At 34.2% G+C, this 21,360-nt stretch overlaps 3 protein-coding genes and 2 non-coding genes across 5 annotated transcripts; 4 read left to right on the forward strand and 1 right to left on the reverse strand.

Annotated features, from left to right (window-relative positions):
- Positions 1-2,430: 2,430 nt before the first annotated feature.
- Positions 2,431-2,548, forward strand: LOC112096608. The gene has a single exon (XR_002904506.1). It is a non-coding gene; the product is annotated as a U5 spliceosomal RNA (small nuclear RNA).
- Positions 2,549-4,790: 2,242 nt separating this feature from the next.
- LOC112096609 lies at positions 4,791-4,910 on the forward strand. Its single transcript, XR_002904507.1, has one exon. It is a non-coding gene; the product is annotated as a U5 spliceosomal RNA (small nuclear RNA).
- A 7,060-nt stretch (positions 4,911-11,970) lies between these two features.
- Positions 11,971-13,904, forward strand: LOC18035633 (aquaporin PIP2-1). The gene is made up of 4 exons (XM_006424513.2): positions 11,971-12,427; positions 12,584-12,879; positions 13,256-13,396; positions 13,517-13,904. The coding sequence occupies exons 1-4, from the start codon at positions 12,109-12,111 to the stop codon at positions 13,628-13,630; spliced, it is 870 nt and encodes a 289-aa protein (XP_006424576.1). The 5' UTR covers positions 11,971-12,108; the 3' UTR covers positions 13,631-13,904.
- Positions 13,905-17,788: 3,884 nt separating this feature from the next.
- LOC18035634 lies at positions 17,789-18,356 on the forward strand. The gene has a single exon (XM_006424515.2). The coding sequence runs from the start codon at positions 17,862-17,864 to the stop codon at positions 18,273-18,275; it is 414 nt and encodes a 137-aa protein (XP_006424578.1). The 5' UTR covers positions 17,789-17,861; the 3' UTR covers positions 18,276-18,356.
- An 888-nt stretch (positions 18,357-19,244) lies between these two features.
- Positions 19,245-21,183, reverse strand: LOC18035148. The gene is made up of 3 exons (XM_006424516.2): positions 21,074-21,183; positions 20,847-20,966; positions 19,245-19,596 (listed from the first exon to the last, which is right to left on the reverse strand). Exons 1-3 carry the CDS (start codon positions 21,092-21,094, stop codon positions 19,480-19,482), a joined length of 258 nt encoding a protein of 85 aa, XP_006424579.1. The 5' UTR covers positions 21,095-21,183; the 3' UTR covers positions 19,245-19,479.
- Between the last annotated feature and the right edge of the window lie 177 nt (positions 21,184-21,360).

Raw genomic sequence — 21,360 nt, forward strand, 5'->3', positions numbered from 1 at the left:
TCTGCCATCCGATAGGATTATGGCGTGTTTACTTTCTAAATTAGGGAGTTACCGACGATGTTTATTTTAAAAAAATAGAGGCAGGAATCGAAACATAGGGTCCATTCAAATTTGGGAATGAGGAACGTAGGAGATTGATTCCAAAGGGTGGTGAGAATCGATCTCCTATCTTGAGATTGGCAATCCTCCCCCTTAAATGCTAATTTTGCCCCTAGTTAAAAAATAATTAATTAATTAATTAATATATTATAATTAATTAATATTATTATAATTAGTCTATAATTATTAATATATTTTTATTTTTTATTATTATTGATAAAAATAAAAATAATTAATTAATTAATTAACATATTAATGTTAGTTAATAATAAAAAAATATATTATAGTTATTTAATATATTATTATAATTAAAAATATTATTTAGAAATATTTTATTATTGTTATTAATGATAAAAAAATTACAATTAATTAATATATTATTAACAAAAATTAATAATAATAATTTTAAATAAATAATCACAATAATTAAATTTAAAAAAATTATGATAATAGTTTATTAAGTCTTTTTTAATAATTTAATACAATCTAACTCGTTTCGATTTTAATTCTTATAATTTAAGAAAATAATTTATTTTAATATTTATTTTTAAATTTTCATTCTAACTATCCTTATTCCTGTTTATTTTTATTTTTATTTATTTTTATTTTAATATAATAAACACACCATTAATTCGACAAAAGTCGATATCCCAAATCGAAAACGTAATCCCAAAAAATCAGCAACGACATCTAAGGCTTTGAGCTCGGCCAAGCGTCCACGATGCCAAGAAATGAATTAATTGATGTCTTTTCCTCGTACATTAATCAACTTTGTCTTGTTTTATTTTCACTGTTTAAGACGCGGCTCCATCAATGTATGTTTGTATGTATTTGGCTCCTATGTTGTGACGGACAATTTGATTTCCCACTTGACAGGTTTGATATTTGAGGGGCTAATGTGCCAGGCCAGGCTTTACACTTGCAACAGTTTGATTTGATACGTGGATGGTGACAGAGAAGTCGAGCTTGGTTAATGTATTTTGTGTGGACATTAGAGCGACACCACCACTATTCCAACCTTTCGTGGTATGACGCGGTGATCTAAACATTTCAGTTGAGCAAGTTGTTCAGATCATCAGCGACTTACCTCCCCAAAATTACTAGCACAGGCCCTGCTCAGGTATTGGTCAATTTGGTTGACCGGATTTTTTCTGAACACCTCCAAACAATATAAAGTTGTTAATTAATGCTAACATAAACAGGACGATTCCCCACCGTTCATTTATTAAAAGTTGGTTTGTTTGTGTTCGTCTATTTTGAAACAACTCTAATAATACTAGAGTTGGTCCATAATTTTCTCTTGGCTTTTTCTGTCCACAGGAGCATCGACAGATTCTATATAAACCGTTCACTTCTGATATCCTTCAAATCAAACCATTTCCAAATTCTTCTCTGAAATTTACCTTTCAGCTGCTGCTACTCTCTTTCTCAGGTGAGACCAAGGAGAAAGAGGGACATCGTATTAATTAGACCACTTTCTTCTAATTATACCAATATTAACTTTGCCGCTGATTACTTTTCATAATCACAATTGCACTGATGGCTAAGGATCTCAGGCACAGAATGAAGCCCTGGATTGAGGTTGCACCATCGCTTATTGCTTTCCCCACGAAGTCTTCCAGCACTCCTACACTGGAGACAATTAGGGAAGAGAGAGCTGAAGATTACGAAGATGATGACGACGGTAACGATTAGTGTATTGTTTTTCCATGTGCTTCGGGTATTTTTAGTCACAGTTTTCCGTCGGTGCTCTAGGGACCAACTCAGTGACATGAAGCTCAATTTCGTGTTTCAGAGATGTTGATAAAATGTATGTTATATTCATCACCCGATGAATTTGGTCTCGTTCTACTTGTATATATATGTTAATGGAAACATAGCGAATTTTATGCCTGTACGGTATCTTCGTCTGCAAATACTTTCTATGCACTTCTTGCATGCTCTTGCACAGGCTACTATCATTCTTTGAAATAATTAGGCTCTGCACTTGCGATTCTTTGTTAAAAATAATTGCTAAAGTTGTTGTTATAAATTTAGAACTGTCCATTTTAGTTATACGATTGCTCCTTAATTAGGCTACAAGTTCTTCTCTTAATTAAGTTATCCCCGTAAGTTATCCCCGTCTATTCTTCCACATTTCTGTGATTTAAGGAATTGCTAGGTCCATGCATGAATTGACATACGTTCCGTTATAAAAAACTCTTTGTTAAATTAGTAGTATTATAAATTACGATAAAGAGCAGGCAGTAGTACCACATGGACAAAACACAGTAAGAAGCGGGCAAGCCCGTATCTTTATAAACAATTGCTGAAGGTGAATGAAAGCTACGGAGCCGCGCGGTGAGCACAGAGCGAACTATTCTTTCGCCTTTTACTAAAGAATACCGTGTGCTCGCCGCTTTTAAGCGGCATACGCCAATTTTTTTAGGGGCGTTCCTCTGCGAACGCTCCCATCAATCCTTAGTCCAATATTACACATCTGTGTTTAATCTTCGATTGATAAGAGTTGTGTACCAACTTTTTGTTATTTTCTCACAATTGAGCTTTATTTCATAAATAAGCAGACGACGTGTCGTGCAAAATGTGCCTGATTTACAATTCTTCATGTCACAGCCTTCGTTTTTTTGAACACTAGCAGTGCCTTAATTGAATCTTATGGTTTGCTGTGTATGTTTTATCTTAACTGTCATTAGAGCTGGCAAAATTTGACACGATCTAATTACCCAACACGAACACGACATAAATAAATGGGTATGGGTCGTCAAATTTAACACGATTATTAAATGGGTCGGATCTGGGTCAACATGATTTTTTTCCGTGTCGGGTTAGGGTTAAAATTTCTGACCTATTTACCCGATCAATGACTCGATTATATTTTCTATTTTAAAATAATTTACATATTCTTATCATTAAAACTCAAATATTAGAGATGATTTTCTTTTTTTTTTTTATTCTTTAAAAGGGTGAATATAAACACAATGTTTTATTTATAAAATTTTAAATACATTTAGAGCTTCAATAGTGTAAATGTGTAAAAATTGATAGACATGTATATTTTATAATATTGATATATAATATTATATATATATATATATATATATATATATATATAATTAAAACCTCAATAATGTAAATGTGTAATATATTGGTAGATATGTATATTTTATAATATCGATAAATTATGTATGTATGTATGTACATACATATGTATGATAGTGTGTAAATATTTGATGTAACTTTTGTTCAATATATAGATATTAAATGAGTTATTGGGTAACCCGATTATTTTTTCGTGTCGGGTTTGGGTATCAATATTTTGACACGATTATTAAATGGGTCGGGTTTGGATCGACTTAAATTTAACACGACATGAACCTAACACGACACGAACACGATCCGATGACCCATTTTGCCAGCTCTAACTGTCATCAATGCTTATCTTGGTCCAGCCTTCAATCATTGATTGGGCATAAAAAATGAGTTAATATCCCACTTGAATCTTTTGATATTTGGGTTGTTTATGAACCTTTTATGTCAACAGGGCTACTTATTGCTGGCCTTTATACCATGGGCCATAATTTCCATGTGTTCCGCTGATTGTGACCTTTAGAAAGCAAGTGCGAGTGATTGGTATATTTTGTGTGGACAATGGATCGACAACACATCAATACTTAACCACACACATGATGCAATGATCTGGCATTTCAACAACTAAACGGAGTTGTTCATTTCATGTGAAAAGGCTCTTGATCAGATTATCACTCTCTTAGCTCCGGCAAGTTACTTCGTTCTAGGTTTATGGTCAATTTGGACGGCCAGATTTTTTTCGAAAACGTCCAGGCAATATTAAGATCTCAATTAATGCTAACGATAAGAAGATGCTTCTCCACCGTTCATTTCCTAGGAGTCAGTTTGTTTGTTGTCGACTACTTCGACACGACTCCTATAAAACCAGGGCCAGTCCATAATTTCCTCTTGGCTTTTCCTGTATATAGGCTCATTAACAGATTCTATACAAGCATCCCACTTCTGATATCCCTCAATTCAGATAATTTCAACATTAATTATTCTCCGAAATTTACCACTGACCCTCTTACTCCTGTCTTCTCAGCTAGCATTTTAATTACTTTCCACAATTGCAACGATGGCAAAGGGTTTTAGGCACGGAATGAAGCCTTGGATTGAGGTTGCACCATCTCTTCTTGATTTTCCCACAAAGATTTCCAGCGCCCCTAAGCTGGAGACTATCAGGGAAGAGAGCGCTAAAGATTTTGGCAATGACGATGACGACAACTAGTTGTTTCCGTTTGTATGTTCTCCATCCGTGTTCAAATGAACAGACTCGGTGACGTGAAGTTCAAATCAGTTCAACGAAGGTGTTTAAAACTGTACATCAGTACATCGCCCGATGAATTTTAATCCTGTTCTACTTCTACTTTTGTACATATATCTATTAATGGATACATAGGAATTTTGCATCAATACTGTGTGAATGCATCTTCATATATTTGATCATAGTTCAGTGATCTAAAGAATTGCTGGGTCCATGCATGAATTGACAGCCTTACTGTTGAAGAACTCATGGAGTAACAAATATGAAATGACCAAGCAGTCCCACATTGATTAGAAACAGCATGAAGCACCCAAGCCTGTGTCCTTATAAACAATTGCTAAATTTGACTACCATCACGGAGCCGTGCGGTGAGCACAGAGCGAACTATTCTTTCGCCTTTTACTAAAGAATACCGTGTGCTCGCCGCTTATAAGCGGCATACGCCAATTTTTTGAGGGAGTGTTCCTCTGCGAACGCCCCCCATCAAGTCTTACTTGAAAGTCTTTATATTGATCATTGATTCACCATCCCTGGCCATTTCAACTTCTTTTTGTTTAGAGGTTGGCGCGTAAAAGTCGGCCATATTTGAATCTTGTTTAGAGGTTGGCCGGTATGCAAGTCTGGCATTTTAAATGTTTGGCCGAAGAACTAGTTGGGATTTCGGGCTGGTAAAGTGTTGGTGTGAATATGAAAAAAGCCCAAATGCATTTTTTTGTTTCTAACGTTGGGCTGGGTAGATCCTATCTGCCCAAGTGTATGAGCGAAAACTCTTATCTATTGTGCCCCCTTGCAATACCTCTTAAACCCCTCTCCCCTTTTTTAATTAATCCCATTAAAATATTTTAAAATACTAAAAATTCTTTTAGCACTCCATTGACGATGAAGCACCCTCTTACTGGGCAAGACCTCCATTACCACCACAAAATGCATTCAGAAAAGCTTCCAAATATGCCATAGCTTTGAATACAACAACCACCTCACCAAGAGCAACAATGCAACATCATAAAAACCATACCTATTCGGTGAAGACCGCAAAACCCACGTAATCATAAACCAACAAATGCAGGCTCATCCCTTTGTAACACACAGCAGCCAATTCATCAAAGGTTGATTGGACGTCTCGATGACCAGCAAACCTCACCAGTCGCTAGATTTTCAAACATAGACACATAGTAATCAACCAGTAAACTACATCCAAAGAAATCATGATCAACACTTATTGGCATAAAGAACACAACAGCAACACATAGGAGTTCAGAAGATACTAGGTGTTAAATGTTTTATATATATACTTTTTTTTTATAAAAAAAAAAAAGTGCGTTTAAAAAATTTATAACAGAAAATTTATTTAACTTTTGGGTGGGGTTTAATTAAGAATTGTCCTCTTATGTAATTTTAATAAAAATTATTGTAAAGTATCTATTATCTAAAAGAATTTTAAGAGGTATTAAGTTGGTTGCCAATAGTCCAAATCTAAAAGCTTCAGAATTTAAGCCATACTGTATAAACATTAACAATTTATCTTGGTCCAACAGCCCTGTTTTATAGTAAGTGTTAGTCAGAAAATATATCTAGTTTATGACATAAGGGAAAATTGTTTTATGGTATACTACCGATATGATTTAATATTGTTACTTCTAAGGATTTGACTGAATATTTTTAAATTTTTTTTTAATTGATCATTTAAGTTCAAATGTTAAAAAAATAGGGGTTAAAAAAAATAATTTGAGGTCTGTTTACACTCACCTTTTGCATAATAAGAAAAAAAAAAAAAAGAGTTCTACTATTATTAGGCGATAGAAAAGAAGGAAAAGAATACACAAGTATTTTGTGCGAATTTTGAAAAAATGGGCCAAAATACTTGGTTGATTTTGTTTCTTAAAAAAAAAAAAAGAAAGAAAGAAAGTTCGCTTGGTTGTCATAGGTGCAATTAACCTGTCATCATACTTAAAAATATTGGTTATCCAAAAATTCTAGGTCTAAAAATAGGAAACAACATTTAATTTATTTTTATTTTCAATTTGACTGAATATTTTGCCATTTCCGTAAAAGCCAAAGCCAAGAGCTGAACTTAGCAACTCATTCTCCCCACCGCCAATTTTCAAACCGTGCATGGTAAAATAAAACGACAGCTTCTCCGTAATTTTCTCTTAACAGAGCAGTTCCCGATTATCTGAGGCATTATATAAATCCTCTGTTTGCTTCAGCTATTTCATCATCAATAATCACACACACTCTCTTTCTCGTTAAGTTAATCCAAATCAAGGAGAAAGAGAGAGAGAGAGAGAGAGAGAGAGATCAAATCAAAATTCTAAATTCTAATCACTCCTTGTAATCTAATTTGAAGGAATTGCATCATTCATAAAATAAATTCACATTAGTCTATTCGCAAATGGCAAAGCAACAACATAGACATAATAATTCGATGAAGCATTGGCTCGAGGTTGCCCCGTCAGTTCTTGATTTCCCATGGACGCCTTCCACTACTAGCAAATTTCCCAAACTGGAACCAATTTTGGAAGACAATGCTGAAGAATATGCAGATGATGACGAGGACGAGGACTAAAAGTTTCGATTTGTTACGTTGTTTGTAAGAACAGCTTTATTTCCTTCCATGTTTGAAATGAAGCTACTCAGAGACGTATGATGGTTACCTCATTGTGTAAATTATTGTAAACACAACAAATTCAATATAAATTAGTGTTGCTTTCACATATTTATTACGATTCTAAATTCTACTCTATCTAAATTAAAGACAATATTTTGAAAATGGATTAGGATTCAGTGCTGATTAAGTTTTTGTTGAGCACCGAATTAATGAATAAAATTTTTTTTTTTAATTTTTTTATTTATCTTATCTAACTACCATTAATTCAGTACTCAATAAAAACTCAGATCAGCACTGAATTTTTATCCTTTGAATGAATATACATACGCTCATAGCTCACCGACACCATTCCTTACGAATTCAGTAACACATTTTGCATATAACTTAACCAATCCCCCTGACACGAGAGGAAAACACAGTGGCCAGATCCATCTCATCCCTGAAAATTTCTTATAGAGCCAGCGAAGTTGTCAAATTCTTTTTTAACAAAATAATTTTGACCTTTCCGATGTTTATCATTTCATTTGCACCAGTTCAGTCTAATTATTTTCATGGGTAATGTTTTCAAGTTCGTTGAGTAAAACGATTTTCCTTAATTATCCAATTCCAACCATATTATTTCAGATTATTGTGGTTCAACGTAATTTTGAAAGTACGACTTTTAAAGTATTTGATAAACACTCATTTTAACTTGACCTGTAATGTTTATTGATTACCTGTTTACTTGATATACAATGAATTCATCCAACAACTCTAGATTAAAAGCCAAACAACAGCTCAATCCCGAACATATATACTAATTCGTCCATAATTTGAGCCAATTGTTAAATTAGTCTTATATAGCAAACGTGTAGAAGTAAATTGAAATTAAGCTTGATATCAGCAACTTCGTCTACCACAAGTTTTACATGGTAAAGTCTTTGTAATAGGATTCTGTTCATCTTGATAGGCCAATAAACAATTTAACAATTTGATGTTCCTTATTTAGAACAAATGTTTAACAAAACTTCCTGAAAATATCTAGAAACAATATATCAAACCAAAGAAGTACTATTGTTAATTAACAAAATTTCTCCGCACCCTATATTTTGTGGTAGTTAGTTTTTTGACCTTTTCAGTTATCTTTTATTATTGAAACATCCTTAATATAACTATCAACTAGATTTGGTCTATTAACTAGATTTGGGCCATTAACTTCTCCTGGCTATTCCTCTATATAAAAAGCACTTGCCCATTTCTCTTAAATCGAACTTAAAAATAATTTTTGTTTGATTGCCTCCAATCTCCATTCAACCTCTCTCTCTCTTTTCAGAAAAAGGCAGAGAGAAAGAGAGGCATATTCAAGTACCCAAAAGCTCAAGCTATTGAGGGTCCAACATTAGTATTAACAACAAGTCTCAGCAATTACGTACTTTCCATAATCCATTGCAATGGCAAAGGTTCGCAGGCATTTGGTGAAGCCCTGGCTCGAGGTAGCCCCATCTCTTATTGATCTGCCGTTGAAATGTTCTTGTGCTCCTAATTTGGAGACGATTAGAGAAGATATATCAGAAGAATATGAAGATGGCGATGATGATGATTAGCGAATTTGGTTCCTATATGGAGTTTTAATTAGTGGCCAGTTATATTTAAGCTAAGGTTTATGTCCCAGTTCAAAAGAACGAACTCGGAGATGTGATTAGAAACATTATTATTGGATTTTTGCTACGCATACACACACACACACCTCTTACATTGTTTTTTGAGATGCATGCATAGCAAAAATGTAGTGAATAAATGCATATATACTAAAAAGAAGTTCTACTTTATATGTGTTCTTTGGTAATTTTATATTGCCAAAAGCCAAACAAATGCAGAGTTATATTTGATTATACTATACCAAGCAAAATTCATGGTAAAATTTCCACAACCATCATCGCTTAATTGAAAGACTCAAAACTGAGACCAAATAAAATAATTACTATCTTGATTCTTATAATTAAAAAAAAAAAAACTCTACCTAATCTCTTTAAGTTGACTTTACAAATAAAGATTATGATATATGATTAAATTAGATTATTTTCTTTTTCTTTTTCTATCATTTGAAATTTTGATTTGAATGTAGTAAAAGTCTAATCTCTAGAGAATTCATTTCCTTTCTGTTATAAAATTACTTATTAATTTTCTATCTTTGTCTCTTTCTCAAATAACTTTGAATTTAATTTTTTTAATGCAAACGCTCACATGTTTTAAAATTTAAGGTTAGCGTACACAATTTAATGGTGTATATATTGGTGCTAATCATTGATCTAACATGTAATTGAACAAAATTTTATGACTAAAAAAAAAATGCATCAGTTGATGAGTGTGCTGCATTGACTTATTGGATGCATTTACCATTTGGGACATTTATTTTCCCGTGTGCAACAAAATCTGGAAACCCTTAAAATTTCACCATTTGGGTCATTTATTTTCCTAATATGCAACGAAATTCAGAAAACCCTCGAGATCAAATTTTAAACGCATGCTACATTTGTCTACGTCCTTGCTAGTGTTTATAATTATGAATTATCAATCAGCAGCCCCTATCAAAAATACGTTTTTAATCTACGTACTGACATTTATGTGACCTAATTTGTGGGGTTTGAAAATTCCAAAAAAGAAAAAAGTGCCACCGGCCAATTACCGAAGAAACTTTTTTTAATGACAATGTTGCTCTCCTCTGATAGCTGATGTCTGGACACGTGGTTCTTTTGCAGCCATAATTGGGGGTCCACAAAGCGACAATTGCTAGTGACTTACCAGTTTCCAGCCACAAGAAGAACAAAAGCAACGGAGGAAAAAAAAAAAAAAGAAAAGAATTAATTAAGCAATTAATTAACCATGCCAATTAATTATATTATCAATTGGAAGAATTGGTTTAGATTAATAATATATATATGAGGTAAACGTTACAGTATGTACAATGAGAGGGCCAAGAGCGAAGGAAATAAAAGGTGGTGGTCGGTTCAATTCAATATATATAAAAAACCGGCGTTTCACAATTATACAAATGTTCTACACTGTGGTGTTGGTCGGTTTTATAATACATCTTTTCTATACAATTTTTTGTCTAAAATTATTAAAAAAATGAATAATGGTTAAATAATTAGATGCGTCACAAAATGATAATCTAATATTCTATAAATTTATAAATATTCAGTTAATTATGGTACATGTCACTATAATTAGTATAGGATACGATAAACTTACCATTATTTGTTCAGACCATATATATGATAACAAATATCGATTCATCTTCTTAGTAATTGCATGATAAAATTAAGAAAATGACTACCTTACAGCATCAGTAAGGTGCAACCCTCTCACATAAACAATATTCGGTCAAAATTGTGAGAGAGTTACACCTTAGAGATACTACAATTAATGGTTAATATAATGATGCCAGAAATCAATTCATAAATTTTAACCAAACAAAAAAAATATAAAATATTTTTTCACCGTCCGAACTTTGGAATCACTTTTTACAAACGCAAAAACACTTGTTACCCGTATCAAATATTTCGTATTTTCCTTGAGCTATTAACAAAAGTTTTGTAAGTAACTTCAATATGCAGCCATAAGTAATCTTTGCTTGGAATAAAAAACTTTCACGTAGATAATATAATAATCCTGATCATCCTGCCACCAAAATCGCTTAGCTTTAATTTTACCTTCAAATTTAATCATATATTTCTTTCCATAAAAGATTCTGGAGCTGAAAAAACAACAACATTACAGCGCTTCGTAATCCAAAATTATATAAACTAGATCGCTTTATTGTCACAGCCTCATAGTTGCAGAGTGGTGGCCAATGCCACCAGATATTTGCTACATTTTTTTTTCTTCCTGTTTTTATATTTAATATATTAGCTTTTAGGTGATCGTCCAGATAAGTTCAACCGGCAACCTATCATCAGCCGACAAATAGGACAACACTTACTGCCTATACTATAATCCCTTTAATTATCGTGGAATTAATTAGAGTTTTACTTTTTTTTTTCCAATTTTATAATTATTGGATAACATATGATAATGGCTTATTAAAGCTGGAGTGCTCGCTCAGGTAATGAGGATGGCTTTTTTAGGGTTTACGGAAATTTAGCTAATATTAAATTGAAACCCCACCCACCATTAAGGAACAAGAATAAAAAGGAAAAAAAAAAAAAATTAAAGGTTGTTTCTTTAAAACGCCTTGTTGATCTTCGTCGAATGTCACAAGTTCTTTTGCTGGAAAGCTAGTGACGAAATTACATCTACTTAATGTAGACCTTTTGGGAAATTAATTAAAACAACTTAATTTTCTATACCTTGATTATTTTTCAATTCATGAAGTTTTTTTCAATTTTTTTTTAACTTGTTATTTGTTTAGCTTGAGTGTTGCCAACGCTACACTCCATTTATAATTTTTTCTTTTTTTTAAAAAAGGAAAGAAACATTGTAGTTGTGCTTTCTTTTTATGCATAAGAAACTCTGGAACTGTCATTACCTCATATAATTGAATTAATAACAATTGATCTTTCTTAAAATAATTGTAGTAGATTCACCAAATCTGGAATAATATATTGTAACATATAAATAAAATTTTATTTTTTACAATCCTTGTTATTATTATTGTGAGTCTTGCTATTATTTTTTTTATACACTATTTCCCTTAAAACTTTGAGCATAAGCATCATGCATCATGCATTAACACAATTAAGAGAACAAAAATAATTCTTCAAGAAACAACACCTAAAAATAATGATAATAATAATAACAACAACAACAAATTAACATATATATACATATAGATGAGCAAAGCTAATAATGGTGGGACCCAAGGTTGAAAAAAGAAATTCAAAAAATCAAAGGTAATGGACGGCTAATATTTATCTCAAAATATGTCATTATACGCATCCTCTTTCTTAATCATTCAGCACTTAATAAATAGGCCACTCTCTACATCCTTCCCCATTCACCCATCATTAAACTCTGTAGCAAACACAACAGTCGTAGCTCTTGTTTCTCCCTCTCGTTTAATTAACAAAACAAAAATAAAAGGGAAAAAATGGGGAAGGATGTTGAAGTTGCTGAGCAGCAAGGCGGCGGCGGCGAGTTCTCAGCCAAGGACTACCACGACCCCCCTCCGGCGCCGCTGATCGATTTCGAGGAGCTGGGCAAGTGGTCTTTTTACAGAGCTGTAATTGCTGAGTTCATCGCTACGCTTTTGTTTCTTTATGTTACCGTCTTGACTGTGATTGGATACAAGAGCCAGACTGATCCCAACTTGAATACCGATCAGTGTGGTGGCGTTGGCATTCTTGGCATCGCTTGGGCCTTTGGTGGCATGATCTTCATTCTCGTTTACTGCACAGCCGGTATTTCTGGTGAGTTTCACTAACCCTACCTCTGAAACTGAAACTTCGTTGTACCCGCAACCCAACTCACTTACGTATGCTGGTGTATGCATGTTATAAAATACGGAGGACTGCTAGGGGTCTATATTGATATTTAAATAATTAAATTTGTATTTTGATACCTAGGTGGACATATCAACCCGGCTGTGACATTCGGACTGTTCTTGGGGCGCAAGGTGTCGCTCATCCGAGCTCTTTTGTACATGGTAGCACAGTGCTTGGGTGCAATCTGTGGTTGTGGGTTTGTGAAGGCTTTCCAAAAATCATACTACAACAGGTATGGAGGTGGGGCCAATGAGCTAGCTGATGGATACAACAAGGGCACCGGACTGGGTGCTGAGATCATCGGTACTTTCGTTCTTGTCTACACTGTTTTCTCTGCCACTGATCCTAAGAGGAGCGCAAGAGACTCCCATGTTCCGGTAAGTAGCTGATCATTTCCCTTTTTACTGTTTTACTCAACTCAATTCTATATTTCTCTCTTCGGTACTTGTTTAGGTATGCGTCGTTTTCTTTGATGACTAAGAGAGTTCTTAGTTTGTGGGGGACTCTACAAATTAAAGTCTTTTTAAACGTGAATATGATTTTTGAGGGTATTTGCTCATATTACGGTGAATGACACCTTCATGTAGCGTTATTTGTTATTTGATTAATTTATAATTTGAACATTATTCACAAGAGGTTATAGAAATGTGACTGTCACATATTGTATTGCTCGCTAAAATATTTCTGTTAAAATAATATTGATAATTACCATGTTACACGGTTAAATTGATGTTATTTGTTTAATGAATGAAGGTCTTGGCACCACTCCCCATTGGGTTTGCTGTGTTCATGGTTCACTTGGCCACCATCCCCATCACCGGAACCGGCATCAACCCAGCTAGGAGTTTTGGAGCTGCTGTGATCTACAACAAGGAGAAAGCCTGGGATGACCAAGTACTTAAATTTTTTCACTATACAATTACTTTTTCTTAATTATTAGCGCGTGCGCGCGCGTGTGTTTGTGTGTATACATGAATATGACTAATGATGTTGTTTGATGTGTTAATGGTACAGTGGATCTTCTGGGTTGGACCATTCATTGGAGCTTTCGTTGCTGCATTCTACCACCAATACATTCTCAGGGCAGCAGCCATTAAGGCTCTTGGATCCTTCAGGAGCAATGCTTAAGCTTCAAATATGATGTCTGGTGCTTCCAAGGTGAAAAATTTACAGCATGATCAGGAGTGCAAGTCTGTTACGAAGGCCCTTTAAGAAATCTCTTTTCAAGCTCTTTAGAGGGCCATTGAATTTGTGAGCTGAATTAGAGGGCTATTGAATTGTAGATATTTGAACATTATGCATTTTATGCCTATGCTTTATCTATGTGTAAGGGTGGATTTTGGTATCCCATTTTAATTTTTTTCTTTGGGTGTGTTTATAAGTGGTGGTGGTGTTTTTTATATATCCTATTTTCTCTATATTTTTCTTATCCTTTCCTTTTTCTTTATTTCAAGTGGTGTATTTATGTTGTTAATGTTAATTAATCCCCAACTCTAGTGAATAAAACTATGACCTTTTTGTAGTTGCTTTAATAACCTTGTCCTTTGCTTGAAGTAATGACTGCTTTTAATTGCGCTTTAACTAAATAGTCTCCAAGATTTTGTTTTAAAAGGAAATGTGCCAACCAAAAAAAAAAAAACTTATGGTTAGTGCTAATTAAACTGCAATAATTATTCTCTATCGTCCTATTGAGACAAGCGTCTTTTCTGATAATCTTCTCCCAAGGCTTCTTATTTTCAAACCTGTGTGCCGAGTTGTTTACATTCTAATTAGTGGAACATGTTCTCACTCTAGGCATTCTTATCCTCAACTATTAATTAATTAATTACCCAAAGGGGCATCGATCAAAGGGCTTTTATCACCACAAATTAAAAATACAAAAATAACCCAACATGAGGTCAGATGAGTTGGCTTTTGTAGCGCCACTTATCAGAAATGTGATGATGTAATTGATTCTTTATTGAGAAAATTAAAACAAAAGAAAACTGGTGGGTCGATAGACCCCCTTATGATTCCTTAGCTTTTCAGGTGGTGGGTGTCTCTCTTTCTTCATGGATATAATTAATGGATACTTAATCTTATCTTGTCCTTAAATCGTGGTCTCCAGATCATTTTCTAGAGTTGAGTAGTTGATGTTTAAGCTGTTTGATGATGCATATTTAGGCTTAAATTAATGGGTAAGGTAGGATTTTGTCCATCTTTCTTGTCTTTTGACAGAGATGTGTTTGTTTGGTTAATCATGTTTACTCTGATCTTAATCTTATTTTTGGAATAATTCTGTGAGCATAAAAAGAAATTCTAATCCCATCAAATTCATGAAAAAAAAAAAAAATCCCAGTTTATGATGTTACGGATCTCGTCGCTCATCAATAGATCTTTATCCAATGAATTTGAATTTCATTTTAAAATGAAAAAGAAATATGTGCGTACATATCCCATCATGAAGTAAAATTTTCGTCTCCGAGAACTTTTAAGTTCATGATATAAACATTATCCACATTTTTTTTTCTTCCTATGAGCATAGGTAGGTTAAGGCAGCTATAACATTACTTGACCACAAATTTTGCCGACCAAGAATTAACGCAGGAAAATTTCAATTTCTTATGGCCATAAATTTTAGTTGCGTAGCTATGTCTAGCTTGTGTCTCGATGTCATTCAATCATTTGAAGTAAAGACAAAACTTGCAGATAAAATTTTCAAAAGGCGACACCCAAAACAATCAACCATGTCAACATCTGGTTACATAAACAGCCGACTTTTGCTGAATAAAAGAATTGCAGAAGAATGTAGTGGAGTCTTGTGTATTTGAGACTAGCTAGAGGCTAGAAGAATTCTGCAGAATACACTCTGTTTTGCTTAAGACTCTAGAATTTGCTTTTCTATATTTTCTACAACACTACTAATTAGGAAAAAGAAAAATATATACCCCCGAAAGCATTTTCTTTTCTTTTTTAAATCAAACTGAAAACATTGCTCTCTGAGAAAAGCAAACTCGATAGATTAACTTTATTTTAATGGGAGAGAACAAGCATGTTCCTCCCACAAAATCTAATTTTTATTGGCCCATAAGTGGATTTTAGGCATTTGAACAGCTTACGGGTCAATATTGTAGTCGTAGGATGGTGGGCACTAAAGGTCCCCGATAGAGAGCTATTGGATAAGTCTTGAGAGGTCCCTCTAATGTAGGAGAAATACTTGTCAGTAATGGTGTGCATAGAAACATGTAATATGGGTTAAGTTTGATATAGGATCCACTAAAATTTATATCATTAAATTGGGTGGGTTCAAAATAGGACCTATAGACCTATTTAGATTTTTATTGATCGGTTACATTACTCCTGCTTGATTCATTTTTCTTTTAATCATAGATAAGTCTTAATAGATCTTCTAAAATGAAATGCCGATAAATGTCTTTATAAATCACAAATGATCTAATTAGAGAAATTGCAGATAAAAGTTTACATATGGAGGCAAATCAACTATGAGACCTCTTTTATGATATTTTATTAAAGAAATTATCTAATAAAAATTTGACACTAATAAGTAGGGGACCAACATTAGTATTTAACAATATTATTTTATTTTCATTGACTTCATATACATTATCACACCATATCGTAAGTTTTTTTTTTAGCCTTGTTTTTGGATCCCAAAAATTTAATAAAGGTAAATCCCGAAAGGTTGATCTATAACAATTAAAGGATGAATGTTAATAAGAAAAAAAAAAGGATTATGCATGAAATTATGCATTTTAATACATAAATAAGTTCGCCTACAGAAACTCAGACGTGAAGTTCCTTGCAAGTTGCGAACAGATAATCAAAGTTACAAGATTAAAGGCATTGGCATGTAGAAATGCTTCAAGAATAGGCAATGGCACACCACACACAGTGGATTCTTTAATTACAAATAAAAAATTCTTGTGACTGATGTGGAGGTGCCTTTGCCCTGCCCTTGCTAAATCTTGTGAAGAAGCCCGTTAACTCAAACAAGGATCTTGTGTACATGTTAAATGGGCCCGAGATCATCAAAAAGCGATAAAGAGAGGTGTCACTTGTCAGCATCACAACATTGATCAAAATGTTTCATTCGAAGCTTGTGAAATTGCTGTAGGACAAGAGAAAATGGCGTGAAAGGGTTGAGATGATTTTAATATTAGGGTGTAGGGAAGAGAAAAAAAGGCATTATTGATTTCAGTTCCAGCATGCTCACAGCTCAATGCAGGCCACCATTATAATTACATTTCATCAAACGTGTTGTTTCTACTAATACATTCTTTGCTGATACTCCAAGCTAACAAATCCCCACGCTTCTTCCATTACTTTTTTCAACAATACCAATAATGAAAAGAGAAAGCTTGAGTCATTGGGATTACATTTGTATTAAACTCTACGTAATCACAGACTAGTTTTGTTCCCAGTTCATGTACTCGTAATACAAATTATGTTTTTGTAAATGATGGGGGTAAAAGAGTATGATCTTCTGCTCATTTTACATCATGGGTAATTTTCCCAGAGAGTATGCCCGTGAATGTATGCAGATACTCATAAACAAATTAGTGGATTAAGTGAATGATTAATGAAGCAATGAGGACAATAACTAATGAACCTACTCTTTGGGTGTTTGAGAAGTCACTCAAGTAAAAAGAGGGAACATGATTTCACGAGCCATATAGGGAGACCAACATCATAATAAATCAGCTTATGAATTCTTGACTGACGATTTTAACCCTACAATTACCATTGAACAAAATACCCAACAAAAATAATCAAAATTAGTGGGAGAAGGCAACAAGCAACTGAAAATATGTGCACAAATTTTTGGAATAGCAACCTTAACTTCTTTTAATACTGATATCTCGAGTTGGAAGCCTATTCAGAGTTTAAATTCGTATGATAATAGAATAGTTCGGAACGTATCGGATTGTATCTACAATTAACATTCAATTTGAGGGGTTAGGACTCAAATAGAATGACCGATTAGAAGGTTAGTTTGTCATCCAGCAATGACCTTTCAAACACAAATAAAATGAGAATTTTATGAAGAATGGAATGCATCTTTGCAATGGAAGTGTATTTATTTCCCTGGCTAGATGGCCAAAATTGACCTTCATAAGGGCAGTTAAGGGAATCCGACAATATCTCTCCAAGATGGCAGAGAAATCATTCCCATCATGTTGTTCTCACTTTCCAACAATTTTTTTTTTTTTGTCCCTGATGACCAGAATTCTAATCCAAGCAACAACCGCATCCCAAGACACTATAAAATTCACTCCAAGCCACCTAAAAATCTACACTCAAAAAATCACTTTTGCCTCTAGCTGAAAGTCACTCAAAACTAAAAACAAGTGAAAGCACAATGAGTCAAATAGCTTCCCCTCTGCTTATCCTCTTCTCGGCTCTAGCCATTTTCTCCATTGGTAGAGCTCAAGAGAGAGCTCCTCATGGACTAGCTTACGAAAGCCCTGTGGCTTTTGCACCATCAGCCGTTGATTTCTTCCATCCGAAATCTCGAGAACCCGAAACCAAAGACCATTGTTCTTCATCAAAATGCTCTCCATTACCTCTAGCAGCTCAAGTTGAAGCCACCGAAGCATACGAAAGCAAAGTATCAACATCCCAGAAAAGTGGAAGTGGACTTACTGCTGGTGGGATTGCTGGCATTGTGGTTGCTTCTACATTTGTTGTGCTTGTAGCAATGGGTGCGTACTATGTTGCGGTCACACGGCGAGCCAACGTGAATCGAGCAAATTCTGCCCAACCAAATGCTTGATCACACTCAGAGCAGGCCTCACAAATTCCCCTTCCGCATTCTAATCCATTTCTTCTCGCTTTTTTTTTCGTTTGTGCCTTCTTTTAGTTTTTCTAGTTTGAGATATGGAATGTACGTATGATTTTATTAATGATTAGTTGTATGGCATTTTAGAAATTTGTGATTATGATCCTGAGGGTGATTAATGTGTCAACTTGGCAGTATGTGGGAAATAAATAAGATAACAAAGATGACATAAAAGGATCCACATTATCATTGCAAGCAGTGGGGGAGAGAAGACTGTTGGCTCTAAAAGTCAAGAAAAGAACTCCAGAAAGTATGTTCAGCAATAATCACAAACATTGAAAGCAATGTAGGATTGATGATTTAATTATGAAAACAAACGGCTATATAGCGTCTGATCACAACATTGATTTTAGCTCAACCAGTGAAAATGGAACCAAGTCTAAGAACCATAACTTGATGCACTACACACACAAGTAGTAGTTCAGATGTTGCTTATTTCTCCTATCCTTCAAATTAATCTCGGCCGAAAAAGAAAATCCCAATTACCAAAGCACTAATAATGAATTTAGCTGATGAGAAACTCACATTCCTTGGCACACGCTAGAAAGAGAACTTACGAACCAAACGTTTGTATTATGCTAATTAAAATGCATGTGACACAGAATGGTGATTATCTCCTGAAGAATTTGAAGATTATACTTGTCGAATCTTTTAGTTTTATTCAGAAGGCTCCTAATTTTTCCAGAATTAAATGTAAAAATCAAAACCCACACACTCGCCTAATTATGCATACTGCCATGCCCATCAAGAATTCCCACTACATGCATCAAGTAAATTTCATGGAACCAAGTGCAATGAAAGTTGAAATGCTATGAAAAGATAGCTAAAGACATAGTAAAACCGTGCTTGCTAAAATTGGGAGGAAAAATTTTGGTTACAAGGATTCAAATGAACAAGGGCGAAGAAGGAGAATAACAGTGACAATTCCAGGCTTTTGAGCCAATACAATGAAAAGAAAACCAATATCCATTAACAGAAGTCATTGTACCATATAATTTTGTCCATATCCAAGGATACACATCTATTTTATACTAAAAAGTAGGTAGCAATATGAATCGGGGAAAGACGCTGCAAGTCTATTTATCATGTAAATAGACAAACACAGTCATACATTTCTGGTGAGTTGTTTTCAATGCCTCTACCATCCACGAGAACTAAAAGATTCAATCACAGGTCCGAATGTCTGGTCCACAGCCTTGTTCCATAAATGTGCAAACTCTGATCGAGTCTTCCTTGCAAATATGGGTTCTCTTGTCTGTAAGAAGTACAAAAAAAAAAGCTATTAGAAAATAATGCAACACACTAAAGAAAGGATCTTAACTTTTCCATGAAGGTTCTGGCTGCATTGCCCTTTTTTTTATAGATAATAATACTATCATTTATAAGCTCTGGTAGAGTCATAGATTGTCATTATCATGGTAACATTACTGAAAAGATCCAGCATTTATCAATCAGAGAGAATCCATAATAATATTAAATATAAACGAAAGTTTCATGCTTAATCAGTAACAATATAACAAAGTTCATGTTCTGCGGAAACCAATATGTATGATCCAAAGCAACATGTGCAAGTATCTCAGGGTGATGCAACATTTGTAAAATAAACCCAATGATTGCGTGATGAACAATCTGGCAATTGCCTACCTCTGAAATTCGTCAGACGAAATAAGACTTGGGCCATTCAGAACAAGTCCACACTCACATTGACACTCCCATGAACAGGGTTCTGGGAAACATAACTTTTCTCAGGTAATCCTAGAACTGGTTGAGGTCACAAATTTATATCTTATCTATGAATGAAGCTTTAAAAGAACTGAAATTTCTCGCCATAGAGATACAAACAGTTAGTAGAGTCGCAGGCTGAACATCAGCCATAGTTTGAAAAGGTATTTACTCTATGCTCCACATAAACAGTGCGGCAAAACCATGGAAACAGAACTTGAAAATGCCAAGGGTTTGAGACGGCACAGAAATAGGAATGTGCACTAAGGAACTGATATCTCATCAAATTCTATTAATAACAAGATCAACTCATAGACCATGAAGAACTGCAGGGCAACTGATAACCTCACAAAGAAAACTATCATTCACAAAAAGTAAAGTCATCACTATAACAAGACCTATAAAGTCTTCCAATATTTTTTTTTTCCAAAATCAACAGTCAAACAACTAGCAAAAATAGTGAAGGACAAACATTAAGAAAAAAAAGACTGAAACTTTGAAATGGTGTAAATGGGTTATAATTATTCAAAAGGCAGGAAGCCAAGACGATGTCATTTACGAGTGTACAAATGACCAACCCTACTCGAAATATCTATCAAAGAAGCAAAAGCCCAGAAACTTGGGAAAAAATTATTATTTGGGAAACCTTGAAGAAGCATAAAGAAACAAAAGGGTTATTATGGCAAACTAAATTGTTAATCATAAGCGGACAAGTTAATATCTTTAGGGTTTAAGATATCAAAACCAAGAGCCAACAAAAAGGATTTGAAAAAAAAAAAAAACCTGGGACTTGATCTCATCGTGAGATTGATGATCTGAAATGGAGCCGTAGATGCATTTGCGTTGCTCAAAAACAACGAATCCTGTAATCGCACTTCCCAATGCAAAGCCAAGCAAACGCTCCTAAAACACAGTGATTAAAAACAAAAACAAAATAGTGTATGTTGATTTCTGATCAGAAAACAAACAAACACGAAGACGATTGATTCATTTGAGAATTGAAAGATCACCTGAGCAAGAACGCTAATCATGGTCCTTTTTTTTTTTTTTTTTTGATACCCACAGATTTTGGGGAAGAGCCAGAGAGGGGGAGATTTTTTGTGCTAGCTTGTCATTATGAATGCCATTGCTGTCAGAGCTGTTCAGTTACCCAAGTACGTTAGTGGGCCGGGACGGCCCACTTAGCCCATTTGTTTTAAGGTTATCAACGGTAACATAGTCGAATGCCATTGAATCTTTCTTTCATCAAAATATGACGGTTTGAAACTAGTGCGCAAAATAATGTAAACTCTTAACA

This window comes from Citrus clementina, unplaced genomic scaffold (assembly GCF_000493195.1).
Source record: "Citrus clementina cultivar Clemenules unplaced genomic scaffold, Citrus_clementina_v1.0 scaffold_8, whole genome shotgun sequence".
NCBI classification, from domain to species: Eukaryota; Viridiplantae; Streptophyta; class Magnoliopsida; order Sapindales; family Rutaceae; genus Citrus; species Citrus x clementina.